General features: G+C 44.7%; 1 protein-coding gene across 3 annotated transcripts in view; it reads right to left on the bottom strand.

Moving 5' to 3' along the window:
• The window catches only part of slc37a1 (solute carrier family 37 member 1), a 120,303-nt gene that overhangs the window by 56,230 nt on the left and 50,456 nt on the right, over positions 1 to 13,617 (bottom strand). For all 3 annotated transcript variants that reach the window (XM_061722987.1, XM_061722986.1, XM_061722988.1), the window contains exons 7-14: positions 12,605 to 12,681; positions 12,336 to 12,502; positions 12,207 to 12,259; positions 11,478 to 11,549; positions 9,059 to 9,181; positions 8,675 to 8,765; positions 687 to 749; positions 306 to 391 (exon numbers count right to left, since the gene is read on the bottom strand). In XM_061722987.1, coding sequence (XP_061578971.1) covers positions 306 to 391; positions 687 to 749; positions 8,675 to 8,765; positions 9,059 to 9,181; positions 11,478 to 11,549; positions 12,207 to 12,259; positions 12,336 to 12,502; positions 12,605 to 12,681 — 732 coding nt within the window. The remainder of the gene's footprint in view (positions 1 to 305; positions 392 to 686; positions 750 to 8,674; positions 8,766 to 9,058; positions 9,182 to 11,477; positions 11,550 to 12,206; positions 12,260 to 12,335; positions 12,503 to 12,604; positions 12,682 to 13,617) is intronic.

Here is a 13,617-nt window from a genome sequence, read left to right on the forward strand (position 1 = left end):
TATTTCCAAACAGTTATTGAATGGTGGCAGATGTATAGGGTGTTGGGCTTTGTTGTAAATATAACTTTTTGTCTCACTATTGAACACAGTTTGCCTGAGTTTATTTCATCAGCAAAGTGCTGACAATAGATCTGGCAGTAGATCATGAGGAAAAACCAATCAAGAGACCCCGCAATTAATGTAATGTGGTCTACTGATCAAGATCCATTGTTGCCATGGGAGGAAACTCTTACCTTGGTAGAAAACTCCTACCTTGGGAAGAAACTCTTAATGTCGAAAGAAACACTGTTGAAGAAAACACTTACTGTGGGGGCAGCCAACAGCAGCATGACTGCACATGTGGTGGCCCTCTTTCCCAGTTTATCGGAGACCAGTCCAGCCAGGACACCCCCTGTGTGGAAACATGTGACACACATTACTTCTGTAGAATTAATTTCAGCCTCGCTTGGTTTCAGAAAAATGTTGCAGAATTTGGTGTGGGTCCAATGTCACTCAGCACCTCTCCTCAGACTTGGAGCTGTATTTTTATTGCTATGTGAATAACAATAATAATACTTCATATGCCTTGAAAATTAGGGCGTCAACCAACAAGTGGGGTCATCTCAACCAACAAGTGGGGGATAAATATGTCATGGTTTTATAGCAAAAATAACACCCCACACAGAAAGGAGTAAAATATTACTTACCCACAATTCCACCAACATCAAACAGAGTGGACAGATTTCCAGCTTTCTTTGCATCCAGGTGAGCTGAAATACAGGATTACACACTGTATGATTACTAGGCAAACCCTCCATGACATTTGTTTTGAAGAGTGCGTCTGAAACCTCTGTTTTCCATACAGCACTTTTTGCAAATGAAACAAACAGGCCAAGAAAACTGGTTTAAAAACACCCACCATATCTCAGTCAAAGTAAAGCTTGCAAAGTTTGCGTGGTAGCAAAGGGTGCAAATGGGCGCACGCCGGCGGGTTGCTGCGGCAGCAAGGGCGCAAGACGGCGCAAGACGGCGCAAAGCGGCTTTCACCTAGAACGCGGTTTGCGCCGCGCATACCGCCGGGGTGGGCGCAGACTCGGTGCAGAGACGGCGCAAGTGGGCGCAGACTCGGCACAGAGCAGCGCGCACCTGCGCGCATCGCGTGCATATTCGTTGCAAGTTGCTTGGCGACCGAAAAAATGTTTTTCCGGTCTGGCGCTGTTTTCCCACTCGTTTGGACGTACAGTAGCTACAGCTCGGTTTGCAAAATGCATTTGTCCCTGATTCAAAGAAAAGCCCTGGCTTTAGTTCTTCTTCTTCTGAGGAGGAGGAGGAGGAGGAGGAGGAGGAGGAGGAGACGAGCAGCAGCAGCAAGGAGGGGATGGGTCCATGAAATCCATTCATTGTGTATGTGCTGCTGCCGCAGCAAGGGCGCAGGGCTTTGCGCCGAGGTCTGCGGCGCGCAACAGGACGCATGCCGCCGGGTTTGAGCGGCTATTAATGAGTCTATCGTTGTTGTTAAGAAACTGTGTTCTGTCTTCCCAGAAGATGTTCCTGATCTGTTGTTTTTGTTCTCTTCTGTTTCCTGTCCTCTCAACTTCCAACTGGTCCAGGTGGATGCTGGTCCTTCCTGACTCTGGTCTTCCACCAGTTCTCTGTGAAACCGTCTTTTATGAAGATAATCCAAAGATAAATATAATCTTTCCATGAGAGGATGTTAATGGTCTCACCCAATCTTGTTGACACCCCAAGGTTAGGTACCTGGTCAGGTCTCGTAAAGTAATCAAATTCGTATACCACTGGTTTATTACTCTGGGTGAATGAATCATTCCTCCAAACCCAGAAATTCAGTGCTTTCTTATAGATCCGGTCCAACGTAGTCTTTCAGAATGTTTGTAGTTTTCAAGCGAGCAATTGGCATTCTGACGGTTTTATGCACCCAGTCTTGTCACTCTTTGCCATGTATGCAGATAAGAGGGTCACATGACACGCACCTGACACATCCACAAACCGTAATATACAAAATAAAAGTCCATATAATATACCAAACGAGAATCATATTAAACGAGTTGGAATTTTAACCTACACCATGGGACTTTAACAGGGGAAAATAAAATGTGTTTATACTTGACAGTAATAGCAAAACCTTTATGTGGCACCGCTACAGTGAAATGATGTCTGAATTTTCAGATTTCCTATCTGGTTTATTGATCAGTAGAGATAAATTCATCATAGTGGGTTTCTTTAATATTCATATGCATGTTGAAAGCAATAATCTTAAATTAGCTTCCAATTCTCTTCTAGAATCGATTGGGTATCTCATAAAAAGTGGACAAACCAACGTTTTAATCATACCCTGGATCTCGTTCTCACCTACGGTGTTGAACCTGATGATCTGTTGGTATCACCTGTAAACTCACTTTTATCCGACCATTATTTATTAACGTTTGAATTTAATATTGTCGATGTTGAAGCACAAAGTAGGAGGTATTATTTTAGCAGATGTTTGTCTGATGAAGCTATTGCTAAATTTAGCTATTGGTAAATTTAAGGAGGCCATTGCTCATCTTACGACAGTGGAAAATAGTGATGTACTCGAGGTTCTACCTCTGCAGGTTTTGATTTCCTTGTTAGTAACACCACTGATTTGTTGCATTCAGCTTTAGATGAAGTTGCTCCTTTGAAAAGGAGGGTTTCTAGCCACAGGAGCTTAACTCCCTGGTATAATTCAGATATCTGCATTACATTATATCTGCATTAGACATTACACTTTCATTGTTATGCTGATGATACGCAGCTCTATTTGTCTATGAAGCCGGATGAAACGGAACCGTTAGTTAAACTTCAGGCATGTCTTAAGGCAGTGTTTTTCAACCAGTGTGCCGCGGCACACTGGTGTGCCGTGAGATATTGTCAGGTGTGCCGTGGGAAAATATCAATTTCTATGCCTGTGCGTTCTAGCGTAGTAATCATGTGTAGTACACTTCTCTTCCATACCAGTAGGTGGCAGCAGCGCGTAACTAATTGCCTTGTCCCTGGAGACGCAGGAATTTATGCCTGATTGATGGTTCCGCGTTAAATCGACGCAGAGCCTACGCCGTAGGGTACGGCGTAGCCTACGGTGTAGGCTCTGCGTTGGTGTAACGCGGAACCATAAATCAGCCTTTAGTGACGCATGGATGCAGCGGCAGGTGGCGTTGACGGTGGTAGCAGGACGACGGTGAAAGATGGATAAGTTTTTGAAGAGGAAAAATGCTGACTCTGAAATGGACCCTGGACAAAATCCAGACTCAGATGAAGGCTCTAGTATGAGTGGAAGTCAAAACAGAGCAAAGATGGTGACGTCCAGCAAAGCTTGTGGAACGAGGCCATACAACGAAAGCTATCTTTCATTTGGATTTATTTTTACCGGAGATGCAACGGCACTGACTCCGTTGTGCTTGGTATGTGGTGAAAAGCTCTCCAACAGTGCTATGGTCCCAAGTAAGCTTAAACGCCATCTCCAAACAAAACACCCTTCACTTCAAAATAAAAATGTGGAGTATTTTGTTCGCCTGCGTGATCACACGGAGAAACAGGCAACTTTCATGAGAAAAACGGCAAAGGTAAACGAGAGAGCCCTTAAAGCTAGTTACCATGTTGCTGAACTTGTGGCTAAATCAAAAAAGTCCCACACTGTGGCAGAGCAATTAATACTGCCCGCTTGCAAAGCCATTGTAAATGAGATGCTCGGACCCGACGCGGCTAAAGAAATAGCCAAAGTCCCGCTCTCAGATAACACCATTTCCAGACGTATTAATGAGATGTCTGCAGATATTGAAAGTGTGGTTTTGGACAAGATCTGTATCAGTAATAAATTTGCTTTGCAAATTGATGAGTCTACTGATATAAGTGGACATGCTCAACTCTTGGCCAATGTGCGTTTTGTGGATGGAGACACAATCCGAGAAAACTTTCTATTTTGTAAGGCTTTGCCAGAAAAAACAACAGGAGAGGAAATTTTTCGGGTCACGTCAGAATATCTGGAAAAAGGAGGACTCAAGTGGGAAAACTGCACAGGTGTCTGCACTGATGGAGCCATGGTCGGGCGCATCAAAGGCTTTGTAAGCAGAGTGAAGGAAAAAAACCCAGATGTGATCAGTACGCATTGTTTTTTACACCGTGAAGCCCTCGTAGCCAAAACTTTACCAGCAGACCTTGTTCCTGTGTTGGATGATGTTGTGCGCATGGTAAACTTTGTGAAGTCACGACCTGTGAAAAGTCGCATATTTGCAGCTTTGTGTGAGGAAATGGGAGCGGAGCATAAAGTCTTGCTGTTTCATACGGCGGTCCGGTGGCTGTCGCGCAGCAAGGTGCTGGCCCGTGTGTATGAGCTGCGAGAGGAACTTAAAGTGTTTCTGACAAATGAGGGGTCTGATTACACAAAGCTGCTTGCAAGTGATGAGTGGTGTGCAAGGCTGGCATACCTGGCAGATATTTTTCATCACCTGAATGAACTTAACACACGAATGCAAGGCCGAAATGAAAACCTGCTTACAAGTACGGATAAAATAAATGGATTCCGTTCAAAAGTGCAACTCTGGCAGCAACATGTGGAAAGTGGCAATCTTGAAATGTTCCCACTCACCAAGAAATGGCAAGACGTTAATACTGCTGCACTGTGTGAGATAATAGTTCAACATTTGAAAAGTCTTGAGGAGAAGATGTCATTTTATTTCTCTTCAACCTCCACGGACTGCCTTGACTGGGTTAGGGACCCATTCAGCTCAGCATCAACTGTTGGAAAGGAGCTGCCAAGGAGTTCCCCATGCTGGCCAACAAAGCTGTTTTGACATTGCTCCCATTTTCCACAACATACCTGTGTGAGGTGAGCTTTTCCAGCCTTACTGCTGTAAAAACTAAAAACCGAGAAAGACTGAGAGCTGTGGATGAAGAGCTTTGTGTGTGTCTTTCATCAATACCTGCCAGGATATCAGCTCTGTGTTCATCCAAACAGGCCCAGGTTTCACACTGAGTGAGTATCAATATGAAAGATTATAAAATACTTTTTTCTTTGTGTTTAATAGATTCCTATTTTTAATTCAAGACGTTATAATTGTGGCAGGGTGCAGGATTGGGGCAGGAGACGGGAGGAGGACGGAAGCAGGAGCAGAGCGCGAGCAAAGCCCTGCTGGAAGTGCTGGAGGTGCTGGAGGTGCTGGAAGTGCTGGAGGTGCTGGAGGTGCTGGTATGCTGGAAGTGCTGGAGGTGCTGGAGGTGCTGGAGGTGCTGGAAGTGCTGGAAGTGCTGGAGGTGCTGGAGGGGCTGGAAGTGCTGGAGGTGCTGGAGGTGCTGGAAGTGCTGGAGGTGCTGGAGGTGCTGCAGGTGCTGGAGGTGCTGGAAGTGCTGGAGGTGCTGGAAGTGCTGGAGGTGCTAGAAGTGCTGGAATGCTGGAGGTGCTGGAAGTGCTGGAGGTGCTGGAGGTGCTGGAAGTGCTGGAGGTGCTGGAAGTGCTGGAAGTGCTGGAAGTGCTGGAGGTGCTGGAGGTGCTGGAAGTGCTGGAGGTGCTGGAAGTGCTGGAAGTGCTGGAAGTGCTGGAAGTGCTGGAGGTGCTGGAAGTGCTGGAAGTGCTGGAGGTGCTGGAAGTGCTGGAGGTGCTGGAGGTGCTGGAGGTGTTGGAGGTGCTGGAAGTGCTGGAGGTGCTGGAAGTGCTGGAATGCTGGAGGTGCTGGAAGTGCTGGAGGTGCTGGAGGTGCTGGAAGTGCTGGAAGTGCTGGAGGTGCTGGAAGTGCTGGAGGTGCTGGAAGTGCTGGAGGTGCTGGAAGTGCTGGAAGTGCTGGAGGTGCTGGAAGTGCTGGAAGTGCTGGAGGTGCTGGAAGTGCTGGAGGAAGCAGGAACACACGGAGGCCTCACGTCAAGCACTGGAAATCTGCAACAAAAACCACAAACAAAACACAAAACCGACACGGAGCGGCCCAAAACACGAGCAGCAATCGACCCAAATCTCGAGATCTGATCGCAGTCTGAGCTAAACTACCGCTAACTAACCCCAAAAACTACAGAGCAAGCATGCAGGTGAACAAGTCAGTGTGTATGTCTGTGTGTGTGTGTGCATATATGTATATGATCATGCGTATGTGTGTGTGCGTGTGTGTGTGTGTATGTGTGTGTACATGTCTTTGTGGCTATGTGTGTGTGTATGTATATGTTTGTGTGGCTGTGTATGTGTGTGTATGTGTGTGTATACGTATGTGACCGAGTGGCTGTGTGTGTGTGTGTGTGTGTGTGTGTGTGCGTGTGTGTGTTTGTGTGTGTGTGTATATGTATGTGTGGCTAAATGTGTCTGTGTGTGTATGCTTATGTGTGGCTATGTGTGTGTATATGTATGTGTGGCTAAATGTGTCTGTGTGTGTATGCTTATGTGTGGCTATGTGTGTGTGTGTGTATATGTGTGGCTATGTGTGTGTATGTGTGCATGTATAAATATATGTATATGTGTGTGTGTGTGTGTGTGTGTGTGTGTGTGTGTGTGTGTGAGTTTGTGTGTGTATATGTCTATGTAGCTATGTGTATGTATGTGTATGAGTATGAATATAGTCTCTTGGCGCCATGGCCGAAACCGAACAGGAAGTTGGCCATTTTGAATGAATCATGTCATTTTGGCAAAATTTATGCCATTCCTATGGCCGTTAATACGACCCGAACCGTAATGTGCACCCAGGTGTGTTATACATCAAAATGTGCGTCTCCATCTTCCGACACAACGCATTACTTTTCTCAGTAAAAAGCGTTACCATGGCGACGCTAGACGCCAAAAGGCGCGCCCACACTTAATCTGATTGGTTCAGACAGAAAAAACATTGTGCCTCAAGCCCGACAATACGGTTTGACGTACATGAACGAAAATCGCTACAAACCTGTATTATGTTGCAACTTAAAGAAAAGTCTCTTGGCAACATGACCGAAACCGAACAGGAAGTCGGCTATTTTGAACATTTTGAATTAATCGCGTAATTTTGGCGCAATTTATGCCATTCCTTCCCCAAAAGTCACCAAATTTTGCATGCAAGCCAGGCCTGGCGATAAATTTGATATTTCATGGTTTGCATTAATGGGCGTGGCCTAATGGCTCAACAGCGCCCCCTAGAAAACTTTTCTCTGCCATAACTTTTGAACGGGTTGTGATAAAGACATGTGGGTGGTGTCATCAGACACATAGCCACACACATACATACATACACATAGCCCCACACACACACACACACACACACACACACACACACACACACACACACACGCACACACACACACACACACACACACACACACACACACACACACACACACACACACACACACACACACACACACACACACACACACATACATCAGCTCTTTCACCTGCATGCTTGCTCTGTAGTTTTTGGGTTTAGTTAATCGCGGTATGTGTATATGTGCATGTGTATGCGTATGTATGAATATATATATGTATATATATATTAAATATAGTAACAATGTACATATATATGCCTTAGGTTTTTACCAGCATGGTATTAACCATTAATATGTGTGCAGACAAGGTAAAAAAAAAAAATCTGACCATACATGGCCCCATTCATTCTTTCCCTTAAACGCATCAGTCATCCTGGTCCCTTTGAAGAAAACATCCCCAAAGCATAATGTTTCCTCCACCATGCTTCAAAGTAGGTTTGGTGTTCTTTGGATGCAATTCAGCTTTCTTTCTCCCCCAAACACGACAAGTTGTGTTTCTATCAAAATATTCTATTTTGGTTTCATCTGACCATATAACATTCTCCCAATCCTCTTCTGCATCATCCAAAAGCTCTCTAGCAAACTTCAGACGGGCCTGGACATGTCCTGTCTTCAGTAGGGGAATGTCAGGATCTGAGTCCCTGGTGGCGTAGTGTTTTACTGATGGTTCCTTTGTTACTCTGGTCCCAGCTCTCTGCAGGTCCTTCACTAGGTCCCCGTGTGGTTTTGGGATTTTTACTCACCCTTCTTGTGGTCATTTTTACCCCACGGGGGCAGATCTTGGAGCCCCAGATGGAGGGAGATTATCAGTGTCTTGTATGTCTTCCATTTTCTAATAATTGCTCCCACAGTTGATTTCTTCACACCAAGCTGCTTACCTATTGCAGATTCAGTCTTCCCAGCCTGGTGCAGGTCTACACTTTTGTTTCTCACGTCCTTTGACAGCTTTTGGCCATAGTGGAGTGTGGAGTGTGACTGTTTGAGGTTGTGGACAGGTGTCTTTTATACTGATAACCAGTTAAAACAGGTGCCATTAATACAGGTAATGAGTGGAGGACAGAGGAGCCTCTTAAAGAAGAAGTTACAGGTCTGTGAAAGCCAGAAATCTTGCTTGTTTGTAGGTCACGAAATACTTATTTTAGCAAAGAATTTACCAATTAATTCAGTCAAAATCCTACAATGTGATTTCCTGGATTCTTTCCCCCAATTCTATCTCTCATAGTTGAAGTGAACCAATGATGAAAATTACAGGCCTCTCATCTTTTTAAGTGGGAGGACTTGCACAATTGGTGGCTTACTAAATACTTTTTTGCCCCACTGTATATACTGTAGATTTTAAACACGGTTGGACATAGAATGGACCCCTGAGGAACACCTTTAGACAGGGGCTGTTGGTCCATGGTTACCATGGGGATGTGGTTTTAAAGCATGCTTGTATGCTTCTCACCTGCTTTGGTGATGTACAGCGGCAGCCAGAACAGGAAGGTGTAGCTGACCAGCTTAGCGAACAGCAGACACAGAGAGAACTCTACCACCCCCTGGAGGTACAAACAGACATTACACATCTCAGTAAATAACTGACAAATAGATAATATATGACAAAGGCTTTGATCTGATCCTGAAACTGGTACCAGCACTGATGTGGTACTGATGCTGAAGTGGCGTGGGTATTTACTGCTGAACTGCTGAACTGGTTTTAGCATACTTCATACCAACTTCACACCAACTGCTCAGGGTACTAGCCAGTTTCGGATACTGATTGGTAGTGGTACAGCATAGGCACTAGTATTTACTGGTTCTAAACCCGTACTGATGTTTGACAGTTACTAACTGGTATTTGCAGTGCTCCCATGAAGCTGATGGCGGACAGCTCCGACTGACTCTTTACCACCACAACTGGCTGGATTGTGACACGCTCACTGTCTTTGGGCAGCAGCAGCTCCAAATCACCACTCTGCAGGAGGAGAGACAGTTCATACATGAACATGGTCAAACCAACAGGGTTCACGTGTACTGTTAAGGTCTAAATCTCTAAAAATCACTTAGGGGAGGGTTGGAGTTAGGCTCTGGAAGTCTGGTCTTTGGGGTCTGATGACATCAAACTGAAGCTAATTAGAAGCGTGGAAGCATATTTTGTATGTTGAAGGAAGAGAGAGTCCTTCAACACAAAAAATACAGTTCCTACAGTGAAACACAGTGGTGGGAACATCATGCTGCAGGGCTGTTTTGCAGATATAGACACAGTTTGAGTTCATGGGATCATAAGATTATGTTTATGTTGGTATTTGGACGTATGACACATAATTCTGCTGGGTTTTCCCAGCAGACAAGACAATGACTTAAGACGAACATCTGAATTAATCCAGAACACCAGAATCGAGGGTTAGTTGGCCTCTCAGCCCAAATTTCATAAAATTTGATATTTAATGGTTTGCATTCATGGGCGTGGCAAAATGGCTCAACAGCGCCCCCTTGAAAACTTTGTGCCTCAAGCCCCACGATACGGTTTGACGTACATGCACGAAAATCGGTACACACCTGTATCATGGCGCAACTTAAAGAAAAGTCTCTTGGCGTAATGCCCGAAACCGAACAGGAAGTCGGCCATTTTGAATTCATTGTGTAATTTTGGCACAATTTATGCCATTCCTTCAGCAGTTAATACCGCCCTAACCGTAACGTGCGCCCAAGTGTGTTATACATCAAAATGTGCGTCTCCATCCTCCGACACCACGTATTACTTTTCTCTTTCAAAAGCGTTACCTTGGCGACGCTAGATGCCAAAATGCGTGCCCACCCTTCTTCTGATTGGTTCAGACAGAAAAAACTTTGCGCCTCAGGCCCCATAATACGGTTTGACGTACATGAACAAAAATCTGTACACATCTGTATCATGTCGCTACTTAAAGAAAAGTCTCTTGGCGCCATGGCCTAAACCAAACAGGAAGTCGGCCATTTTGAATTAATCGCGTAATTTTGGAGCAATATATGGCATTCCTTCGGCAGTTAATACGGCCCGAACCGTAACGTGCACCCAGGTGTGTTATAAATCAAAATGTGCGTCTCCATCTTGCGACTACGCGCATTACTTTTCTCTTTCAAAGGTGTCGACGCTAGACACCAAAAAACGCGCCCCCCCTTCATCTGATTGGTCCATATTGGATAGTTCCCAAAAGGCACCAAATTTGGCATGCAAGCCAAGCCTGGCGAATAAATTTGATATCTCATGGTTTGCATTAATGGGCGTGGCAAAATGGCTCAACAGCGCCCCCTAGAATACTTTTCTCTGCCATAGCTTTTGAATGGTTTGACATAGAGAGTTGTGGGTGGTGTCACCTGAATCGGTATTGAGTTCTTGAGCTTCATTGGCCTGAATTAGCCCTGCCCCTTCTTCTGATTGGTTCTTCCTATTTTCTGTTATAACTTTTGAATGGTTTCACATAGAGAGTCGTGGGTGGTGTCATCGGACGTTGTATTGAGTCCTTGAGCTTCATTGGCCTGAATTAACCCCGCCCCTTCTTCTGATTGGTTGTCCCTTTTTTCTGCTATAAATTTTGAATGGTTTGACATAGGAAGTCGTGGGTGGTGTCACCTGAATCGGTATTGAGTCCTTGAGCTTCATTGGCCTGAATTAGCCCTGCCCCTTCTTCTGATTGGTTCTCCCTATTTTCTGTTATAACTTTTGAATGGTTTGACATAGAAAGTCGTGGGTGGTGTCACCTGAATCGGTATTGAGTCCTTGACCTTCTTTGGCCGGAATTAGCCCCGCCCCTTCTTCTGATTGGTTGTCCCTATTTTCTGCTATAACTTTTGAATCGTTTGACATACAGAGTCCTGGGTGGTGTCATCAGACTCGGTTTTGAGTCCTTGACCATAATTAGTGAAAATTAGCCCCGCCCCTTTATCTGATTGGTTGTCCCTATTTTCTACCATAACTTTTGGATCGTTTGACATAGAGAGTCGTGGGTGGTGTCATTTCTGATATGCTTATGGGGGACGGTGGCCGTGAGTGCGAGGGCCCGTTCATCGCTGCTTGCAGCTTTAATTTTTCATTGCTTCTGGTGTGCTACCACAACATTAGATGTAGATTCTGTACAAATATTAACCCAACCCAGTAACAACTCAAACTACAGTGAGGGTATGTGCATGACTATAGAGAACCCCAGGCCTAAAAGTGTCATAACAGTGATACTGTAACTATGGAGAACACACATTTGCTAGCAGTGCAACACACACACACACACACACACCTGTTTTTTGTTGTCATACTGCAGGTACACCTGAGTTTGTCCATTTGCTCCAGTCCAATGCCTTGATGGAACCTGTTTGACGACAAGATTCATCTGTAACCACAGAGCTGCTGAAGTCTGGGGATTATTCCAGTTTAGCTGAAGTCATCAAATGAAGTTCTTTAATCTCTGCCTCAACAGAATATACACACGCACGCACGCACGCACGCAGGCACGCACGCACGCACGCACGCACGCACGCACGCACGCACGCACGCACGCACGCACGCACGCACGCACGCACGCACGCACGCAGAGATGAGTACCAGTTATAGTACCAGTTATAGTACCAGTAGTACCAATTATAGTCAGTGTTCCTGAGGTCAGGAGGGGAGGGAGTTCCAGAGATGAGGGGCAGAGTGGCTGAAAGCTCTAGACCCCATGGTAGACAGACGGATTCTCATGACGATTCAAGTTGATCAACAGTTTGTATTATTCTCCATACAGTACCATGCTGAAATGAAGGCTAGAGGGCCATTAATGGGAGCATTTAAAATAATGTTTTTTACTAACTAAAAAGTTACTTTTCATAGTAACTCATTACTTTTTGGTCTAAGTAACTGAGTTACTAACTGAGTTACTTTTTAATGAAGTAACTAATAACGGTAACTAGTTACTATTTTTCAGTAACTAGCACAGCACTGGTTGGATGTCCCAAGAGTGAAAAGATAAAAGGACAAGTGTACTCACAGTCCCGTCTGGAGAACGGTTCTGAACATACATGTTCCTTAGGTCATTGGGATCTGGGGAGGAGAAGATGGTGTGAGGCTGGTGTGCTCTTAAGAGCCAATTCCCATCCTCATAGGGAGTTTTACTTACGCTCGATCAGGAAGAGGAAGCAGATGATCCCCATGGCTGCGATGATGAGCCCCGGAACAATGAAGGATAGTCCCCAGTTGGAGGACACCCAGTAACCAGCGATCAGAGAGCCCAGGATGTTTCCCACAGAGGTGTGGGAGTTCCACAGACCCATGATGAGTCCACGCCTGGCAGGGCGACAGATAGAGAACAGGGCCCCCATCAGGTCATCAGTTACTCCCTATCTGTCTTCTACTGGTACAGCACAAGCAGGAACATCTGCAACTCACCTTCCCTTTCCAAACCAGTTACTGATGCAGGTGACCACACTGGGCCAGCCAGTGGTCTGAACCAGGCCGTTCACCAACTGGAACATCACACAGGGGAATATATTGTATTATATTTTATCTGAAATAAAGGGAAACCAATATCTAATAACATTTGGGTTAGAGTAAGCATTGTTGACATTAAAACGCATAACAAAAGGTATTATTACAGCAGATGTCTATCTGATAACAGTGTAAATAAATTGATGGAGGCCATCACTTCACATCCTTTTACAATAGACTATAGTGGCACAATTGAGGGCTATCAAAAGTTTACCCCTGCAGATTGATTTTCTCATCAGCAACACTGTAGATTGACTACATTCAGCTTTAAATGCTATTGCTCCTTTGAGAAAGAGGGTCTCTAACTATAGTAACTTAGCCCCCTGGTATAATTCATGTGTAACTTGACCCGGATGATGAAATGGCACAGGGGATAGTGGGAAATACTCTTCCAGACTTGGAGACACTATACGGATCTGGAAGAAAACTTGATGTATTGCTGCTGACCCTACTCACCATGGAAATGTACTGTTTATACCGATTCTGCCTGGAAAACCTTACAGAAATATAAAACCACAGAGGACCAGACTGAAAAGCAACTTTTTCACCAGAGCGTTCAATCCATTTTCTCCCTACACACACAGTCACATACTGTGAAAACAGGAGAGCCTTGCACTCGACTACACTTAATTATCCATTTCACTGTGATCACAGATCCCGCCTGTACTTCTCCTATAATTTTAAATTTCGTATTAATTTCTGTAAGTCTAATTTTTTTTTTTACAAAGTGTCCCATCATTTGTTCCAATTATTTAAAGCTTGGAGTTACCAGTCTAAATTATGATATGTGGAACTATAATGACAATAAAGATAAAGTAGACTCTTATCATGCATGGAAAGATAGTCTAATAATATACCTTTGCAAAGCTAGAACAGCATGTTCCATCCATCCATCCATCCATCCATTGCCGCTT

This window comes from Cololabis saira, chromosome 6 (assembly GCF_033807715.1).
Source record: "Cololabis saira isolate AMF1-May2022 chromosome 6, fColSai1.1, whole genome shotgun sequence".
Classification (NCBI taxonomy): domain Eukaryota; kingdom Metazoa; phylum Chordata; class Actinopteri; order Beloniformes; family Belonidae; genus Cololabis; species Cololabis saira.